We start from the raw sequence: 21,664 nt of genomic DNA on the forward strand, positions 1-21,664 counted from the left end.
CCTCCCTCCCCGGCCCCGGCCCCCGCCCCGCCGCCCGCCCCCGCTTCCTGCGCCGCGCTACCTGCGCCGCCGCCGCCGCCCCCTCCCCGCCCGGCGGAGCCGCTTCCCTCCCGGGGCTTGCCCAGGTTTCCTCTGCGGCGGCGGCGTTCCTCCCGCCGAGCTTCCTTCCTTCTCGCTAAAAATAATAATAAATAATAATAACGTTAAAAGCCCTCCCTTCCCTTTCCAGTGTGGGAAAATCGCGGGGTTGCGCTGCCTTCTCCCCGTCCCCCGGCGCCGCACCCCGAGCGGGGGTTTCTCCCCGAAAAAACGAGTTTGGGAGCGGGGGTCCTCCCTCCTGCCCGCGGATCCCCGCACCCTCTGCCCGCGCCTTCGTTGCATCCGATTTTCTGCTGCTCGGAGCAGCGCAAAACGCTGCGAGAGGTTTGAGGCAAGAAGCGCTGCTTTGAAAGAAGCGCCCTCCTGCAAATTACCCCTTCTTCTGGAATTAAAAGCAACTTCAGCGCTCGGCAGCGCTGCTGCGGGTTGGTCTTCGCACATCTCACCGTAGACAGCAAAAACGAGGCAAGCAACCATCCTGCAAAATATATACCACAGGCTGAATTTTATTACCCTGCTTACAGGGTCAGGGCTGGAGTTCCTGTTTGCTTCCAGTCAATTCAATTGTCTTTTTTTTTTTTTTCCCCGTGTGTGTGTGCCAGCTCATGTTGAAGTGTTGGCTATAAACAATGCAACTGAATGTGTGTGCAAACTTTATAAAAAAAAAAAAAAAAAAGGCAGTTATAACAATTAATAGTGCTGCTGGGAGCTGCAGGAGCGCACATAGCTGCGTGGCTGATGGGCACTGGGTGGCCATGGAGCAGCTGGATGGGTGAGGGATGTGGCCAAGCCTGCGGGCATGGGGCCGTGCTGCCCCAGGGCTGCTCGGGGAGGGGGGGTACCCAAAAAAGACCCATAACCAGTGCTTTCTGGTTGCTCAGGAGGTTTTCAGTGGGTGTTGGCCCATCTCTGCCAGACCCAGGATCCCTTCCCACAGCTGTGGCCCAAAGGCTTAATAGACCTAACTGGATATTCATGTGGCTAAAACTGTTGTGATTTTATCACGTGTCTTTAATTAGCTTGTTTTCTTTCCCTCTCTCTTAAATTACTCATGCAGCTTTCCTAGGAACGACTCCTACCACGCCACCTTTCCCTCAGGTGAGCCATGGCCACCATGTTCTTCTCCCCACGATGAGGCTGATAGGGAGAAGATGGCACCCATGGGGCCCCACAGCCAAGATGGCCGCTGGCGCCTGAGGCGGCGGGGTGGAACGGTGAGGCGGGATGGGGACAGGATGCAAAATAAAAGCCATGGCGGCATGAGGGTGCCTGGTGGGTGGCTGTGCCAGAGCAGCAGCTACCGGGTGGGAGGGCAGGATGCCGCTGAGCGATGGGGGCAGAGTGGCCTTTCCGAGCCACGTCTGGAACCTGATGCAACCAGGGCATTGGAGATGAGACTTTTGGGATGGAGCTTGGGACAGAGATGCTTAGTGCTAGGGCCTGCAGAGTGTGAGGCCAAAAATGTCACCTGGGCTTGGCAGGCAGCTTCTGACACCCAGCTGCCATGGCGTCACTGGGAGTCGGGAAACGCATGCCGGGTACAGTGACCCTTCTCAGCTGATTTCGGTGTAGCAGAGGCTGGCTTGGCCAGGGCTGCGCCTGGTGCTGGACCCTTGCAGCCATGGAGGAGGGAGGAAACATTTCCACGAGGGCTGCTCCTGGGAGCAGTGGCGAGGCACTGGTGGGGTTGCGCGATGTATGGGTTTCATGCGAGTGAGGGCACGTGTGCGTTCGGGGAGATGGTAGATCAAATCGTGCTGTGGTACTTCTCGCTGGATTTGCTAGAAAACATTTAGAGCTTGATCGGGATGTTCTGGTCAGGATCTGTGAAGGGGGTAAGGGAAGAACAATGCTGTGTTTGGAAGCCAAGTGTTTTCAGTGACATTCCCGTGCCCTCTGCTTGATCACTGAAGCATGCTAAGCATTGTGGTTTCAGTCAAAAGAGCTCCATGCTGAAAAGCCAGATGAGACTTGTATGGAAAGGAGTTTCTTGGCAGCCCTGAGCTCAGGGGATGATAGGAGTTGGTTGCCTCTGCCCAGTACAGTGGAGCTGTGGGGATTTCCCAGAACTGGATCAAGGGCTTCCAGCAGTGTAGCCCAATTGAACTCAGCCTCCCGGGGGATAAGGGGCTGGTTTGAACTGTGTCCTGCCACGGCAAGAGGGGAAACGCAGCCGGGGGAGAAATCCAGCCCGCTGCTTCCGCCACCCCCAGAGGCAAGGGGGGAGCAGGGATGGCAACCGTTGCTTTTGGGCAACCGCCACCATTCTTCATGGTGTTCTGCAGCAGAAGCCATCGTTCCTTATCCCCTAGTGAATGACAGCATCACGCAGCAGCAGGAGCTGCCTGCCTGGCTTTCCAGGTGTGGGACCTACCCACAGTAGTGTGTGAGGATGCGGCCACTGTCACTGTGTGTCGTCACCGTGCGTCCTCACCTCATATTTGCCCACCAGCAGCGGCGGAGCCTGTGGAGCAGATGACTGCCTCTTCTCCTGAGGTCTGGTGCCATGTGTCCTGAGATGGTTTATGGATGGGCTGTGACCAGATGGGGTGGGGTTAGAAAAAGCTGGTTCTGTTCCGAGGTCCTTCACAAGGTCTGGATCGTACCTGTGGCATCAGGCTGGATAGGTTCACACCTCACATCTTGGTGACTTCACCTGTTGACAAACTTGTTTGAGGATGTTACAGCCTGACACCTTGGGCTGGAGAAGGGGAGTATATTCCCAAATACACGGTGGGAGGTTAGAGTATATGCAAATATTGAGATTGCTTGAAGTGTACAGGCAGTTGCCTGCCTACTGGGGTCGTGGAGTTGACAGCTCACTGCTAATTGCTGCTATCTTTGGTTGGCTTCAAATAGTTGGCTTCCCTGCTGATGATTGCCTGTTTCTCAGTTATTGCTTTTGTGCCAGAGAGAAAGCTCTTTTCTTTTCCTATTTGGTAGCTCAGTTAACTAAAGGGGGATTATAAGAATGGGAAACCCACAGCTCCTCAGGAGTTCTACTTCTTTCAGCTGTAACGTGTAGATGAGGCTTTGAGTGAAAGCCCTGAATCTCTGTGGTGATCACTGAACAAGGCAAAGAGGAAAGAAGGTCCCTTCAGACGCATGGGACAGTCACAGGATGATAAACATACTCAGTTAAATGCGTTCAGATTGAGTCTGCCCCAGAACCTGGTTGGAGCGAGGTAGGAGACGCACCCGAAACAAGTGATGGTGCCTGGTAAGGGCTTGAAGTACGGTCACTGACATTCCCTTCGGCGCCTGGGTTTTTCCAGAGGGTGGTGCCTCAGAACAGTGAGCTGGCAACGAGAGGTCCTCATCAGCAGCCTAAAACCTGGGGATGGAAGAGGAGGGATTGTTTGCCCTGAGAGGGCCAGGAGGAGGTTGGGGCAGTGTGGCTGGTGGTCTGTTTGGAGACTGCAGAGACCAGGAAGGTTTGCAAAGTTTCATTCCCTGCTAGCCTGGAGCTTCCCTACTCCTTCCCCTTTAAAGTCTCTCTGGCCAGTGTTTCTATTACCCATGGCTCACACCACATCCTCCTCTTTCTAACTCTGTGCAGTAACAAAAGAGCAATCCACCCATTCCTTAAATCAATACCGAGTGTAAGAACAAGTCTGCAGAGGAAGCAGCCTGGACCTTCAACCTTGTGTTACCAAAACTTGTCTGCCAGTGTGCAACATTTGGTATCCAGTCGCCGTGCTGGCTCATCTTCTGGGAGCCCAGACACTGCGGTCCCCGATTCCCAAGACCGTCACCCTTTGTTCAGGGTGGTGGCACAGAATACGCTTAACTCTTTTCCCGCCTCCTCCCATGCCGTGGCGAATCCTGTGCAGTTTGTTTTGGATGTCCTTTTGCACTGATGTAGAAATAATTGATTCTGACCCTTTCAAATGCCGACTGTGATTTATAGCAGGATCACCTGAACCCACCCAGTATGCTTGCACAGTGATATCTGATTTTACTTGTTCTGTCCGGCCGCCTTTGCAGTGAGTCAGGCATCTCTGAGCAACTCCATCTGCCTCCTGGCTTTCACTCCCAGGAAGCGAGAGACCAAAGGAGGCTCCCCTCCGGCCCACCCCAAGGCGTGGAGGGTGAAGTTAGCCTGAGGGGATGTCTGCTCTGATCTCCTTTCTCCCCCACCACGTAATGCTCTGATGGAAGGGATGACCTTGTGTATTTGGACAAGAATAAGCCTTCTTGCAAAAACTTTGAGGGTTTTTTTCAGCTTAAACAATGCAATGTTTAATGGTCCAAGTGTCAGTGTAGCTGCAGTGTTGGCTTTATAGATACCAACTGAATCAACTTGGCTGCCTCTCCCAAGAATTTGGTGGCTTTTTTTCTTCTCCTCCACCCCCTTTCCCTGTGTCCTGCTAATGAGAACTTCTGGGTCGACACTGAAAACTATATATAAATGTGTCTGTGCCACTAACCAAATATTTCTCAACCTAGTTTAGCACAGCTTCCTTTGGCAAAAGCCCAGCTGGCAGTGGCATGCCGCTTTTGTGACAGTTTTCATAAACAGCTGTAATAAAACCAGTGCATTTCTTTGATTGCTGCATGTGAGGGCCTTGTAGGATCCTGCAGGCTCATTACAGAGAGCCTCAGAAGTGGATTTTGGGAGCTGGTGCATCAAAATCTATGGAGGGGTTTCCTGTTAGCCTCTGTGGGGTTTGGCTGAAGTTACATGGATGTTGCCCACAAGAAAGGACTGACTCGCTCTCTCCTAATGAGGTCTTTTGCTGTAATACTGGCTGGTGCTTTCACTATTCAACAATTTTGGCCCACCAGTCTCAGGGCTTGTGGACTAGGCAGGTATTTCTCAAAGCACTCACCTGAATAACTGCTTTTTATTTTGTTTTTTCCTTGCCCAAGGAGAGACTCCGCTGCATTTCTGTGATTCGCTTACCCATGTGGTAACTCAAGACAGCTCACTTGCAGTGACTAGCACTGGTTTACAATGCGTGATCCCTCAACTTCTGTGACCCTAAATAATTTGAGCACAGAATGGGATTTGCCCTGTTGTGAAAAATGAGCGCAGAGGGAAGGGTATCACGATTCCCAGGAGCATACAGGCGGGCGGCTGCTGCTGCTGGGAGCTTTGGAGAAGAGGGAAGAGGCACAAGGAGGACAGAGGCCACCTATTTCCACGGCATCCCCTGCTTGGTACCTGCTGACTTTCCCTCTGGCAGCCAGCCTGGCTCTTCCAGGGAGGTTTTCCATTGATCCTGTGGTCCCACGAGGGACAGGAGCTTTCTTCAGACCAAGATTCGCAGGTTGGATGTCTGAGCTGCAAACCCTCTGACCGGGGAAGAGAAGTTGGACCCTTCACAGCTGCCTGCCATCCTGCAAAATAGGGGCTGTGATACTTAGCACCTGTTTGGTGCCTCAGTGGCTGCTGTGAGAATAAAAGTATGTATAGTTTTAATCCTACAGCTGGTTCTGGCAATGCCACAGAGACCCATTATTTGCCTGGGAGAGGTGGGGACTCCAGGTCAAATGAGGTATAATCTCTTATCAAAGGGCTCCTGTATTTTTTCTGTGTATTCCTTTACTGTCCTCGTTTGTGACAGAGGCTCCTCAATGCTCGGATAACTCACATAAAACTTTAATAAAAGTTCTCCTTGTGGGATGTGGTGCCTGTTTCTCTCTGACTGTACCAAATATACAATGTACTCTTGAGGTTAGCTATCAGTTTTTGCATAAACCAGTGCTGTACTGCTGGTTAAAAAGTTCCAAATGAAGGAGAAAACTAAAGAGTTTTAACCAAAATATAGAAGTATTCAGTCCACATGAAACATGTTCACTGTATGCTTCAACACTGTCACTTGTAAACAGCCAAGTGACTTGGGTTAGGTGTTTCTGCTACACGGAGAATTTGAGTAAGTGCATATAGCTCCAGGAATTCTGCCAGAGCAGGTTTAATACTCCTACGTATGCAAAAAAGCTGTGGTCTTGGAAGAAGCAGATGCTGTAGCAGAGCAGTCATGAGAGCAGGGTTAGGCTGCATCAGAGGTTTTAGTTCCATTTTAGTAACTGTTAGAACAGACAACATTCGCAGCGTTGGGAAAAATACTATTGGGTTTTGGTTTTTTTTTTCATCAAGCTGATGTGGTCTGGACGCCATACTCGCTGGGAGTCTCTGAGGAATGCTGCTCTTGGTCTCACTTCAGGTTTTATCGTTTACTCTTGCTATCAATCGTGACCATGCCACGAATTTGATATGATATAATATACAGGTTTTCCTCCTGATTAACCAAAAGGATGCATCTTGCTGTAATTATCATCCTTCATTTAGCGTTTCGGGGTCACTTGCCCATTTCCGCAGATACTGGCTGGCTCAGGGCTGTGTGCAGTCACTCCACTGCCGTATCCCTCCAGGCGGTACAAGTGTCTCTCAGCCCTTGCTGTCATAGTGTTGAGTCACCCATTGATTCCCCACCCATCCTGTCTCATCCTTCATCCTGGACCTTCTCACGCGTTCATTAGGAGAACGCCTTTGCCCAGCTCCTGTTGTCACCCCACCTGGGAGCAGGGTCAGTGTAACCCCTACCCCAGGTATGTTCGTGCTCCTGTGCCACAAGGATGGAGCTGGTGCAAGGCTGGAGCAGAGGCCAAGGTGTGCTTGAGCCGTCTGCCCGTCAGCACACATAACTGGTGACTAACCACCACCACGGGAACATCTGCCCAGGTGGGAGGCAGGGAGCACAGCCAGAGGGAGGAGAGCAGGGGGGGCACAGGAGGGGACATACACGGGTGAGGAACTGGAAGAAAGGAGGGGAGCAAGGGCTGGAACCCCGTTGGGCTGTGGGGTGGGTTTCTGCAGTGCTGACCTATGTGTCTATGGGGGAGAGCGAGCTGGGGTTTTACGGTGGGTTTAAGCTTCATTTGGTATGTGTGTATGCTGCCTGCCCCACTCTGAGCAGGACTAATTCTGGCATGTTGAATGCAGATATTCTAGTTGCTTTTTTTTTTCCTTTTTTTTGTTTCCTTTCTGAAGTTTTATTTCTTTTTAGGTGATTGTGAAGTTAGGTATACTTCACAGGGAGGCCTGGAATGAAGGTTTTGCTGTGCATGATGGTGTCTTTTTATTATTACTATTTTTTAAAGATACCACAGGGTTTCCAAGGTGCTCCTTCCCCCTTTCCCCTCCCCTTTTCCCAGTATTTATAATCAAAAAAGTCATTATGGGTGTTTATTACCTGTTGGTTACAGTAGCTTTAAGCGTGGGGGGGGGAATGTGTATGCTTCGTTTCTCCATCTCTCATCCCATCCTATTCTGCAATATAAAGCTGTTCTCACTCCCACCCCCAACAAACCCTTTGGGCCTGTTCCTGCCTTCTATTCCCTCCCGCCCCCTTTTAACCATGGATTTATAAAAAGTCGCTTATTGGTTTCTGGTACCTTCTAGGTGAAGAGACACATTGTCTATATGAAGGTGTCCAGTGCCACCTTAGATGTCCTTCTGGAGTGGAAGCTAGAGGCTAGGCTGAGGCAAGCTCCTAGGGATGGTCACCTGCCCTGTCCAGGCGTCTTGGATGCTCAAGGGTCTCTCAAATGGCAACAGATACCCAGGTAGGGAACAGGATCTGTTCCCAGTGTATGTGTCTGCATGGAAGTGTCTACACCTAAACAGAAGTGGTTTCAGACTGGGATGGTGTCTCCCCCATAGCCTTGCTGATGGAGTGTAGCTGCGTGACCCTTGTGTGAGTATCCCTTCTCGAAGCGGATCCTGGGAGCCGTGCAGCACTTCGCAGAAGTGCAGAGTGGGTGACCTTTAATGCCCTGATCAGATCTCTGGGCTTTTGGTTCCCCACATGTGGAGGGGGTGGCTGGCATACGGGATAGGGCTGGATGAGAGCCCCTTTCCCAGCAGGATGCGAGCTCGTATGACTCCCAAACTGGGATGAATAATCAAACCCTTGGTTCTCGTGAGACACATGACATTTCAAGGAAATAGGAGACATCATGTGAATTTTGGAGCACTTAAGATAGTCAGTTTTCAAACAAAAAGGCTTTTTAAGAGCCAAATGACACAGTTGAATGCGATCAGTGTATAGCCTGGAGCTCTGACAAGGGTAAACTCTGCTCCTTTCAAACCATCCCTCCATGCAGGGGGTTGGAATTGGCGCTGTGGCTTGCACGGAGTTTGTCCATCCACAGCTCTTCGGCCCAGCTTCAGCCCTCTGTAATCCTTGCTTAACAAGCAAACGCTCTGATTGTTTTAGCAGCCTCTGGAAGGCAGTTCATACAGAAAGGTGCGGAGCAGGGAACAGCCCTGAGGCAGACCCACCAGACCTGAGCCCAGTGGAGAAGCAACGGGGCTGAATCCTTCCTGAAGATCCTAGCTTGTACGAGCAGATGGTCTCTTGAAACCTCTCCTCCTGGATTGATCCTGGGAGCGGGGAGGATTGCAAATACTTTCTGATGCTGTATTTCAGCTCTCTTAGAGAAAGGGAGAGAAGGATTATATAGGGGAGGAAAGAGAGGTCTTCATTCCCACCAGGGAACCGCTAACTTCTGGTTCTCCCGAGGTAGACAAGGAATAGGGTGCCTATATTTGCACTCATGGGAGAAGAGAATATAGCTGTGAATGTGCTTTCTGCCATCATCCCCCTCGCTGGCCAGGCTGGCTGGTGCTTTCTGCCACCACCTTCCTGTGCGTTGCCCTTGCCATAACACTCCCCCTTCTTGCAGTTTCCACTGGCCCTCAGTAAGCAGTTGTACATCTTTGGGGATCTTACTTTATTTTGGGACCTACTTTAAGCAACACCTGGAACAGCTCTGCTTCCCTAACACTGTGAAAAGCCCTTTGACAGGAGCAGACTGTGGTCTTGCAGCCTGAGAGGGCACAGCGAACTTGACCTGTAAGGAGAGGGACCTCAACAGGCTGGGCCAATTCCTCACCCGTCCCCACCAGTGACATTCCTCTGCAGTGGCCGAGGACCACCGAGTATACCATCTGTAGCCGGCAACCGAAGCCAGCATTTGTGAAACCGTAGCATGTGAACCTGCCTCGTGACCAGCAGCCAAGCAGGCTGCGTTCCCTGAACGGCCCCCACCACCTGCGCACCGCTGTGCCGGGGAAGGGCCGTCTCTCTCCCTGTCCCCCCTTAGGCTTGGCTGGGAAAAGATCCGGCAGCCGAGCCGGGGAAGGGCTGCGGTGCTGCGCAGCTGCCAGGAAATCTGAACCCTCCAGGCAGGTCTTAAGCTCAAACGAAGCTCGTTAGGGCTGCTCAGCTCAGCTTAGTAAGGGGTTTCTCCCTGTCCTGTGGTCTAGTACATCACCTGCAACGTGCCCCTGACTCTTGTTTGCAGATCTAGACACTTCAGGGCTGGGTAGGTACTGTGCGAGCAGAGGAGGAGTAGGCAGAAGGCCTCTTGTGCCCAGAGTACTAAGTGAGAGAGTGAACATTTTACTATGTTCGTTCTTACTAATGAAACGAAGAGGGTCTTTAAAATAGGTCTTCCCACATTTCAGCTGCTACATAAACAGCCTCTGGAGCGTTTCCAGTTCGTTAACGATGGGGGAAGTCTGCTCCCAAGATATATTTTGCATTGAGTGAGTCTGGGAGAATTGAGGTGGAGACAAGGATCTGGAGAGCAGAACCTACCCACTCCCACCTGCGTGCTTTAGGAATCATGCTCCATCTTGTGCCGCCTGTGATGCAACGAATAGTTCAAGCTGTGCTAAAAGCCCAGCCCAAATTCAGGAGTAGAAAGTGAACCCGCCCAGCTCCTTGTGGTTAGGACATACTCCTGTGAAGCAAGGGAGGTGGGTTCAAAACCCCGAGGCTGATAAAGGAAACTAATTCAAGCATCTCATTTGCTGGGCAAGTTCCCTAACCACAGGGCTAGCGTGCAAAAGGAGCAGGCTCCGTCCAAAGGGCTAATGGAGGAAACTCCTGCACCGCCTCCCCGAGGAACACCAGCAGTTCGGTCAAACCCGTAAGCTTGGTCTTCCCTGCTGGCTGTCTGCCCCCGGTGCAGGGCGGTAGCTTCCCGATAGCCTCTGGGTTCTGAAACTTAATACGTGAAGTTGGGTTTTGGTTCGGTCTGTTGGATAAAGCAGTTGCCTCCTTTCCTTACCACGGGCACTGCAACAGCAGGGCAAAGCCCAGGTGCTGTACTGGCTTTGGAGTGCTACCAACACTCGATGGACACCCTTCCATCCTTTCCCTGTGGGAGGAGGTGACCTGTGACTGGTCTTTCCCCAATAATGGTACTGGTTTCTAACCCCTTCTGATGATGGAGCTGGGGGTCCTGGGCTGCTCTGCCGACACCCCAGGCTGGTTCTGCAGCATCACTCAAATTGTCTCTCGCTGGGTGGCAGGATCTACATTTGCCAAGTTCTCCCAAACCCCACCAGCCCTTGAGGAAACAAGCAGAGCCCTGAGAGGGATAGGCTGTCCCTGACAGGAACCAAATTTCCCCATCCCCAAGCCGAGAGTTGCTTGAATCAGCAAATCTTTGGGTGCAGATAGCGCCTGCCGGTGTTTCTGACGTTGTTTCCCATCACAGGAAATATTTCAAATGGAAACTCTTCGGGCAGAGCACAGCACTGCCCGTAGCACACGCTCATGGAAACACCAGCGTTGCCCATAGACTGATGAGACCCTGCGATCGCTTCAAGCGCTGCCAGTAGCTCGGTAAGATGTGAACCTGACATCGCAGGTATTAAACTGACAGACGTGTTAAACTGACAGACGCTCCTACCCTGCTGTGGGGCTGGGGACGAGGGCTGCTGGGACAGCTGAGATCAGATACAGCATGGGGATTTTCCCTTTCCTTCCTCCAGCAGCAACGCAGAGCTACGTCATCACGGAACAAAGCTACCAACCGACCTGCCGCTCTCGGGGTACGCAGTGACCAGCCCCCACCCTCTGTATAAAATTCAGCACTGGAGCACTGCGGCTGGCCTGACTGCAACCCTTGAGCAGCAGATCGCTTTTCTGTAGTTAGCATCGGGTTTTCTCCCCAGGCACATGACTTACGTGCAATCTGCAATTTTAATGACCAGTTACTAGATCTTAAAATGCTTTTGCAATTGTTCCCTCAGCTTCGCTTCCCCGAATGACATGGTGGGAGGTGTTGTCACCTCGCTGTTTACCCATTTGCCTAGTTACTAGTGTGTTGAACGTCAAACATTCTCACAGGACAAAACTGACAGATCAACCTAATTACCACGCTACTACGCAGTGAGTCACAGAATCATACAACACCTTCGGGTGGAAGGGACCTTTAAAGGTCACCTAGTCCATGCCCCTAAAATTGGCAGGGACATCTATAACCAGATCAGGTTGCTCAGAGCCCCATCCAGCCTGGCCTTGAATGTTTCCAAGGATGGGGCATCTACCACCTCTCTGGGTAACACGTTCCAGTGTTTCACCACCCTCAGTGTAAAAAATGTCTTCCTTATATCCAGTCTGAATCTACCCTCTTTTAGTTTAAAACCATTACTCCTTGTCCTATCGCTATTGGCCCTGCTAAAAAGTCTGTCCCCATCTTTCTTGTAGGCCCCCTGTAAGTACTGAAAGGCCGCAACAAGGTCACCCCACAGCCTTCTCTTCTCCAGGCTGAACAGCCCCAGCTCTTTCAGCCTTTCTTCATAGCAGAGGTGTTCCAGCCCTCTGATCATTTTTGTCACCCTCCTCTGGACCCTCTCCAACAGGACTATATCCTTCTTGTACTGAGGACCTGGAGAGCTGGACACAGCACTCCAGGTGGGGTCTCACCAGAGCAGAGTAGAGGGGCAGAATCGCCTCCCTCGCCCTGCTGGCCACACTTCTTTTGATGCAGCCCAGGATATGGTTGGCTCTCTGGGCCACGAGAGCACACTGCCGGCTCACGTCCAGCTTTTCATCTACTGGTACCCCCAAGTCCTTCTTCGCAGGGCTGCACTCAATCCCTTCATCCCCCAGCCTGTACTGATACCGAGCATCTCTTCAAATGCCCGTTCCTTGGAGCAGAGGGAAGGAGAATGACTAAATCGATTTCTGAATCTCCGTCAGCACTCTATAACATCTAGACATTATGCCCCGAGAAACCTCAATCTTCCCCATACTCTGATGAAAAAGTATCAGTGGATCTAGCAGTCAGCAATGGAAGTAATACTAATTATGGCTGTTCCGCCCATAAGGGGCCACTTAGGCGAGTTATTTTAACACCAAAAAGCAGACCCACGCCCCTGCAGTTAGCCAGACCACTTCAGTTAAGCCAAAAATGGTCCCTTTAAAAAATCCTGGGCAGTAACAGAAACGAGCATGGATCCAGTGATGCCACAGCTGGCTGACAATCCGAGCCCTCTCAAGCGATCATCCTGGATCCAGTGGTGTACAAAGGAACTGTCATCAGGCCGTAGCCTTAACTATACATCGGTGAAGATTTTTTGTAAGAAAATATAGAGGTTTAGCTGCTCAGAACTGGCCCCTGGAAACTTAAATGATCTAATCCAGGGTTCTTCAATAACTGACTGATTCCCATCAGATCACCAGAAGCGAGTGCCTTCTCAAAGCTGAGCTCCACAGATAGGAGACAAGTCACGTAACTGAGAATATAAAGAATGGCTGGTTTCCTACAGGAAAAACACAAGACCAGACGTATTTCACACAGTGTTATTCACACATTTTCATTTTGATTTTTACAGTATATACATGTGAACATTACATTATTCAATATGAGCCACCTGGAGTCAAACCTAATCAAACTGGTCCATAAACAATCTATATCAAAAAGCGATACTTGAGCGAAAAGTCTAGTGGTTCTACCCAAAGCCTAAAATAGTTGAAAGGAAAAACCAGTGATTTTCATGTTCCTGGATATAATCTCTGCAAAATGATTTTAGGAGAGCAAGTGGAAGATTATGTTCAAGATACTGAAAGCGCTAGGGATGACAGTTACAGGACTGTTTAAATTCAACCATGGCATGAGTGCTACAGGGACAAAGTACTGGGACATTATCAGTTTCTGCCTGGACATCGCCAAAAGCCCACCTTACTGTCTTACATGTTGGCGAGAATGTCAGCTGTATGGGATATAACACACAGCGTTTGTACACAGGGTCAAAATAGTCACTGAGGAGAATTAACGTGTCCAAGGAGTGGCTCAAAAGTCATCGTTTGTGTGACTACGGGAAAGCTCTGGCTCCCGTGACAGGGCTTGCACCTCTCGAGAGGAATTTTCTTAACTGCCATGCAAAAACTACTTGGCAATTAGAATTGTGCTTACTAAAAATAATTAGGCCTAGTACATCACTTAATGCAGGCACTAAACGACAGATTCAGAAACTGGAAGTAGGCCAGAACAAACTTTCCCATTTGCCTATTAATGAGTTAACGCTACCATTAAAAGAAGTAGCGCCTCAGATGTATGCTTTAATAAGATTTATGTAAACCTGATATAAACAGTAATACAGAATTCCTTACACAAGTTTATACCACTACCATTTACTTTCCTCATGATCAGACCCCTACCGTAACAACCTTTTATTTGATCAATGCTCAAGACATTGCTTCCAAACTATCCTGTTGATCAAAACTTTAGGTTAAGCCATTCAAACGAAAGTTTTACACAAAATACTTACTTCAACAACATACAAAGCACTTTCTTTATCTTTCAGAAACTGAATATACAAAGTAAGCTTTTTCCAAAATATTTCCATAGGCAAAGGATTAAAAAGGATTTTAATTATACATATATGGTCACAATTCTGCCTTAAAAAGATCATTGGGAAATGTACATAAGGCCGCTTGTAAATGTACATCATCTTTATGTTACTGTTACAATGTCATATGTCCAGAGAAAAAAATTGACAGTATCATACATATTTGCTTTATGCTGGGAGAAGGCTATTCAAAAATACAGTACTCTTCTGTACAAAAAAATCATGCCACATTTATTAAGATGGAAGAAGCATTGGTTTCTGTGATAACCAAATATTTCAGTCCATTTCTTACTATGCTTATTATCCCGACTTAAAATTTGAACAGATTGATTTCCCAAAGTGTCCATATTAACAGAATCAACAGCTATGTTATAAACAAAACATGTTTCTCACAATAGATAAAAAGAAAGCCTGTTCATATTTCTGAAAACATATAAAGATAGAATTTAAAAAATCACTCTTGATTTGCTGAAATAAATTTACATTATACAACACTATATGCCAGGGGGAGAAAAGGGAATGGGGATATGAATATACACTAAAATGCAAATTTTTGTCCCAAAAAGGGGTAAAACAAATTACATTTACAGCATGAAGGTTTACAAATGTACATCTGTACAACCAAGGTAAGCATCACTACTAAATTAGCAAGGCTTGTAATAAACATCAAAACGAGAGATTTGTTTTCAAACTGTAAACTTACACCTATTAACTACACGTATACAATGCATATATTTATAGGAAGCAAAAAAGCTGAATATTTAATCAATCATGCTTAAATGTTGAGCTATCAAATTTACTTTTCAGTGGCCCCTTTTCATCAATACCTATTTTTTTGCATCTACAGTGAGAAAGCAAAATAAATGCTCAACACTTTCAAATCCTTACAAGTCTATATGCAAAATAAAAAAATACAAATCTCTACTCTTCCTGCATTGTAAAACTGACTGTAAAGTTAATACAGGGTTCACTCCTTTTCCAACAGTGTACTTTACTGAGTGGAAGTACCACCATCATTTTAATCCCTCTACCTTGTACAACAATTAAATATATAAGTATATACAGCACTTTCATTTTTAATACATTGCTAGAGGAAACCTTAGGGCACCATTTTAAAAAAAACTCTATCCACAGCAAGTAAGTGATGAAAGCTAGTCTTTTGAAGTTTCCATTGTTTTGTTATTCCCTACTTTAGTTTGCTGTGCCCTGTTTATTATTTGGATAGTATGTTGTGAACCACCAAAATACAACTTAACTTTTCAACGTGTTAAATAATGTTTATGCAGCTGATCAATTTTAATCTGGTATAAAAGACTTCACACAAAAGGGAAAAATAAGGGTTAATTCTATATACAACTCTATAAACCTGTTGTGCTATGATGCTGGGTAGACCTACCAGATTGCAAGCCAGTGTATTAAAAGAATACTGTACTTTTTCCCTTTAAAAACTATTTCAGTGACTTTACAAGGTAAAAATTTACAAAATATGTGACAGCTATTTTGATACAATTACATCATATACAGGCATTCTGTGCTTTGCCAGCCATCCAATCTGATAGGTCTCCGGATCAGGGCTGGAGATATTTTTTTCTTTTTTTTTTTTTTTTTATAGTTCACTCCCCAAAAATATACACAAGAATAAAAATTTTACAAATGGATGAACAAAGTCAATAAATAGATTTAAAAAAATCAGAACATTTATAGTTAAGTTGTATGTTTTGATCATTCACAATTCAATTTTTCTTCCATTTTTTGTCTTTTACAGCATCCCATTTGGTGGTCCACCAATTGGCCCCAGATCAGCACTGTTCTTCAGGTAATACTTTTCCAACTTGGCCAGAATGTGTTTGCCATAGGTATATTTACGCAGAGTTGTGATGTGGGGTCGAATCTGTAAGAAGAAACCCATTATTTTTTTTCCCCTGCTCAAAAATTTTAAGTAGAGGTTACTACACTTTAAAAATACTATGTAAAAAAAAAAAGTCAGAAGCCTGTATTTCAAAATTTTGGAAGTTTCTGGAAAGATGTAGAATTGGCGATTTTGACTCACCAAACAAGTGACATACCTGTCACAGGAAAAGGGAAGTATCCCTTTTGTGGGAGTGCCCTGTTGGTGACTGAGGGAAGCAGAGCTCCTGCAGGAATATACTGGGCCCTGTGTTAAACAGCCTAGGGCAATTACGACAACAGCACTTTTCTCCATGTCTGGATATTCTTAAGTAGAAAATGTGCCCGTAACGTTAGAAAGTGTGGGAATTTCTTTTGGGGTAACTGCAGAATGGATTTATACCAGCAATCGGCAAATACAGAGAGAAACCTGTATTTCTTCTGTTATATTAATAAAGATGACAGATACTACATTTTTACACAGAAAAGCTGGCACGAAGAGAGGATATGAAATCCAACTTTTGAAACTTTTTTGTAGATTTACATTTTTAACTCAATGCTGAATATATTCTGCTTTATCAAGCTCCACTGAATTTAATGTTTATACACCAAGTTCTAGATTACAGAACTAGTGAGTTCTACATCTAGAAGGAAAGGTATTCTAGCAGAAAAATTAGTAAAGATAACATTTTCTGAACCAGTGAAACTATATACAAATATACCTTGTGCATTATTATCTTCCGCTGAGCAGGTTCAGCCATATCAATCATCTTCTGAACAACATAGTTGGCATACTGGTCCTTCATCATGGTGTATAAGGCACTGTGAGGACCATCATTCTGGCAACAGACCTCATCAATAAGTAAAGCTCTTTCAGCACGAGAAGCATGAGTTACACATTTTTCTACCACATTGCTGAAAAATAAGACAAACGCGTTCTGTGACTTAAGATGTAACATTCTTTTAAGTAGCAATTTTAAATTTATCAGAACAGTTCAAGTGTCTTAATGCCACTAAAGAGCGCACTGTAAACGCATTGAGTCCTGATTTCCAAATCTTTAGTCTGTAATGACTGAGGAAATTAAAGGACTATACACTCCTACTCGTGTAAAAAAAAAAAAAGGTAATTTTCTGATACTTATTAGCTTGTTTTCCACTGGACCTACAGTAGATATACTGGACCTCAGGTTGCAGATGTATTCTAGTACATCTATTTTGGTTGTGGGCCCTTTTAAGACACAACAGAGAGCGCCAGATAAGAGGCTTCCTGCTTTTTGAATAAAGGGACTTTTTAGGAGCATGCCTAGATCAGAGATACTATCAAATATTTCTTTTTGTAGAAGAAGTCTCTGACCTTCCAGATATCTCAGAAGCTGGAAAGGCCATCAATGCTTATAAAACAGCAAAGTGATTCTGGTCCTAAGTTTGTGCTTTAGAAATTAAGCAAGTTCCAAGGAGAGGATTATGAACAGTTCTATTTAGGTAAAGAAAAACAAAATCCAGATAAACTTGCTAGTTTGCATACAATCAATTTTTACAACAAATGCCCCCATAATGTCACAGTGCTACTCGATGTTGACAACAAGATTAGTCTCACTAAATCATCCAGGATGAATTCTGAGGTGTGTTTTCCTTAGCAAAAGGCACATAATCTATAATTCAGCAAAAAAGCACTGAAAGATGAGTTTTAGGTTCTGATTTTAGAGTAGTTCAGGACTCCTGCGATAGTCTTTGAGACTTCCTAATGCATAAAATCCTCATCAGGCTGAACCACCACTTTTTAAGGCTAGCCTTTTTATACTTGTAAATTGCTTGGCTGGACTGGTGGACAGCCAGGACGTCCCAGCTTATCACCATCAACGTATCAAGCAAATTCTAGGAGAGTTTTCCACCTGGCTCTGGGGATCCTCACGTGGAGACTTGGAACCCATTCCCTGCACTTGTACAAGGTGAACAAAAAACATGGCATAAACCTGTGGGATCTTCCTTGTTTTGCTACAGAACAGCATTTCCCCTTTCCCTTCCCCAAATCTAGTATAAAATACCGCTACCATTCATCTCTATAAAAATATGAAATTTCAGGAGGCAAGTTACACAACAGAAAAACCCCTATCCTATCCTTTTTGTAACACAAAAAATAAATCCCATACTACAACTTTAAAAGGTTAGTGAACCTTTAATATAGGAAGGCTGTGCAATACCTGGCAAATTTGTGCTGACTCAGAGCTAGAACTTTTCCTCTTATTTCTGAAACTATTTTACTCTTGTCTTCAGGACGACCGTGCTCCAGTACATGTTGAATAACGTAATTTCCGTATTGATCCTGAAAATAAGATGACTTCAATTTTCTTTTGTGTTCATACCAAGTAATCCATACAGCTTTTGTACATTTGTATAAACTTTCAAGTTACTATTTGCACAGATATAAGGAAATATATAATAATGTCAACATTAGAGAAACAAAGTGGTGCAAGAAATACTGCATCAAGAATTACTTAATGGACCACAAAGTTACATGCAAGACGGAAATAATCTGTAAAAACAGCATTTTGCTAGAGTACCTTTTATCCTCTTAAAGAAAGAAGTCCTCAAAACTAAGATAATCATTCTTTAACAGCCATAATATCTCCCTGAACTTTGGTTCCCTGAGACAGTTTATGTTTTAACTAGAGACTTGTATGTATAAGAAAGCACTGAGAAATAAACTAGACTGTGAATATGTAGCAAAAGGCAATTCTTGCCTTTTTATGTGTGGAAATTCCTACTGAACACCGAGTCCCTTCCAGTATTTTAAACTGCTTCAATTTCAAAGCCATTTTGTTCATCTGAGACCAACAGAGGAAATCATGTTGTCTTTTGCCTTCTTTTAGAAAAGATGCCCTTTTTGTGTAAGAATATGCAACATGTATATTTTTGACAATATATTTGTGTTTAGACATTATTAGAAGCTATCTGAAGGACACCTGAGTGAATCAAGATAAACCACAAAAAGGCAATCTTTGCAACATAAAAAAAAAATATACTAATTCTGTGCATTTACAATGTATATTCGAAGCTACAGTCAAAAATGCAAGAAAAAGGCTTTTTATATCTTCTTTGCCTCCCAACTTCCAAATTCATTTTCATTAAAACTATAGAAGGAAAGAAAAACAAAAAAAAAATCAATGTCTACAAAACTAAAAAGAGGCAAATGCATTTAAGCTATTTCTTAAACTAAGAAATAGGAATAAATTATGATAACAAAAGCAGCTCTAAAGCACATTAAAACGAATACACACACTAACCTGCACTAGCTGTTCTGTGTGTTGATGCAGTTCTTCTAAGATTGGCAAAGTCTGCTCAGCAGTACAGTGTTCCAGAATACGCTGAATTACTCTACAACCATATGGATGAGTTGAAAGTACAAATACCTTAAAAAAGGATTGCAAACTGAAGTTAAACCAACTGAAGTTTACAGATATAGTAATATTACTATGTTTGAAATGGAATTGAACATGCCAACTGCTTCTATTAAAAAAAAGTTTTGCCTGCCAATATCAGAATTCCATCTCCAGCAGAAGTCAGGAAAAGATGAAAATGCAGGTTTCTGTGTGTCAAGGACTCCAGTAATTATACGACTAAGAACCCACGCTTTCATTACAATGTTTCTAGCCTACTTAGCTGCAAAGGAAAGCCTGGAAGTATGACTCTTAGTTAAGCACTGCTCACCTTCCAAGCTTTCCTTTTAACTTTGTATTTCATTTTCAAATTTTAAGGCTTTGACATTTATAAAAAGGAGTTCAATTATTGTGGCTGATTTCAACAAATTTCACATTCCAGCACATACAACAGGTTCCCTGTTACAGATAAAAAGTTTTTAAATAAGTATTCAAAACATACAGTCAAAATCTTGCTTATTCCTTTTGCTTGCTTCTGCAGAAGCCAGATTTGTTTTTCGGGGGCTAATTCAGAAGATTTAAGAGTCAGTCTTGGTCAGAACTGAACACAGAATCTTGTCTGATTAGACATAGATCCAAACGAAGCAGGCAGATGAAAAAGATACGTATTGTTACATGACATGACTGAAGTGTGGTATTTTTCATTTGCCACTTCAGATTAGCTAATGTTTTTTTATATGTAATTACTTGGAGCTGAGGACAGATGTCCAGTAAATAAACAGAGACACATTTTAGTCGAGGGGCTCTATTTACAGTTTAGAAACTGCATCTCATCTACCCCATACATACATTTTGATGTAAAAAAACCCGACTCTAGAAACATTGGTATGCCGTTTACTACTTATGTACAACAATAATTCAGGTATTGCTGTTGTGTAAAATGTGAGAGAAGGATATTGTAGATTTTGTTAGGAAATACATTTGGCCATCCATTAAAGTAAAATTTAGTAACACAGCCAAGTTAGTAAGATCTTTACAATTCTTCTCAAGACTACAAAAGTACATGTTTGCCTCAGAGTATTAAAATCTTATTTAGCTGCAGCATATTCTCTAGCCTGCAGCACAATATCAATCTTATATTAATAACTTTTTTGGAAATAAACCAAAAACCCCAACCTTAAAGAAACAAATACCACCCCCCCTTCACTTAACACTAGCCCATATATAGGGAACAGATTAGTGTATTTCTTCAAAGTATTTCCTTAATGATAGACATTAATTGGGAAACACTGAAAGACAGACTTGCAACATAAGCAACAGAGGAAAACCAAAATTTTAATGAAAAATATATACTAGAAATCAGATACTTTATTATTACATCAAAAATGGCAATGTTAAAAGTTATAAAGGAAATTTGAAATGGCGTATCTCAACAGAAAGCCTGGCCTTAAGCCAAATACCTCTACTGGTATTTATAATACATCCAAACAGGTCTTTCTAGAGCCTCATCTCCAACAGATACATCTTTTTACAGCACGATAACTGTCTCTTCAACAGCTTTTCCATTTTATCATCCCTTTTTTATCCTACTTAAAACAAGCTGACTGCAAAGCATCAAACACTATCTTGTATATGCAAATGATGGAAAAAGATCTGCAAATCAAAGCAACCCTACAGAAGAGGGAATGAACTGTTGACACTACCTGTCCTTTGAACGCGTCAATGATGAACTGGAGCGACTGGGGTTGAACACACTCAATACATTTTTGTACAACATGGTTTCCATTTTGATCTTTCACACATTTCAGAACATGACCATCCAACTCTTTCACCATTTCATTCTGGAAAAAAAAAAGATTATTCTTGTCTTTACAATGATTTTTTTTCTCCCCTGAAAGGAATATTCCATTTCATCCAACTGTCCAATCTTCATATTCATTGGTGGTTTACTTGTGTACCTCAGCAATTTAATTTAAACAACTATTTTAGTCCCCTGGGCATTTCATAATGAAAGGAACAATCAACAATTGAAGCAAGTAAAAAGATGGATGCAATAAAAAGAAATAAAATAAAAAAGTATTGCTCTAACTTACAATTACCTGCTGGTCAGGTGAGATTGACTCAAGTGCTTTCTGAATAACACGACAACCATACATCTGTAGGGCTAACGGCAGAACATGACCACGTATGCGTGTTGCTAGGGCTAACTTTTGATCCAGGCTTCCAAACTAGAAGAAAATAAATACGCTGTTAAGAAATGAAGACATATTACAGCATGCTGGAATTTACATGTCAGAGTAAGTACTTTCATGGTGTATTACAGGTTTACTGCGCGCCTTGAATGATTTTTTCCCTTTGTATTTTTGGTGGGTATATTTACCAGAAGCTTTTAACTCTAAATGCAACATTTTGTAATATTCCACATTCCAGTCGCATACCTGCCATCAAACGCATGACCTTGAAAGACAACAGAAGAGATCGAAGTAGTTTATACTTGACCATCTGTAGGACTTAGACAAATTATACCACACAAATTAATTACAGATTACTGCAACATGTTAATTAAAATCAGATTTTCTCTGATATCTCAAATTTGTATGGGTCAGTGTATCTTACATCTTGTATACAGTAAGCAAGCTGT

At 44.5% G+C, this 21,664-nt stretch overlaps 1 protein-coding gene across 13 annotated transcripts in view; it reads right to left on the reverse strand.

Annotated features, from left to right (window-relative positions):
- Nucleotides 1–12,696: 12,696 nt before the first annotated feature.
- PUM2 (pumilio RNA binding family member 2) overlaps nt 12,697–21,664 on the reverse strand; it is a 71,638-nt gene continuing 62,670 nt past the window's right edge. For 7 of the 13 annotated variants that reach the window (XM_087773548.1, XM_087773549.1, XM_087773546.1 and 4 more), the window contains 6 exons: nt 21,117–21,251; nt 20,727–20,864; nt 18,931–19,056; nt 17,848–17,969; nt 16,369–16,561; nt 12,697–15,650 (listed from right to left, as the gene is read on the reverse strand). In XM_087773548.1, the coding sequence (XP_087629674.1) occupies nt 15,519–15,650; nt 16,369–16,561; nt 17,848–17,969; nt 18,931–19,056; nt 20,727–20,864; nt 21,117–21,251 (846 nt within the window). In that variant the 3' untranslated portion in view covers nt 12,697–15,518. Of the gene's footprint in view, nt 15,651–16,368; nt 16,562–17,847; nt 17,970–18,046; nt 18,778–18,930; nt 19,057–20,726; nt 20,865–21,116; nt 21,252–21,664 lie in introns of those variants that run through there. The other 6 variants (XM_009467302.2, XM_009467303.2, XM_009467301.2 and 3 more) reach the window with 4 other exon arrangements.

The sequence above is a fragment of the Nipponia nippon genome, unplaced genomic scaffold, assembly GCF_047370975.1.
Source record: "Nipponia nippon isolate SJK-2023a ecotype South Korea unplaced genomic scaffold, ASM4737097v1 scaffold_4, whole genome shotgun sequence".
Classification (NCBI taxonomy): domain Eukaryota; kingdom Metazoa; phylum Chordata; class Aves; order Pelecaniformes; family Threskiornithidae; genus Nipponia; species Nipponia nippon.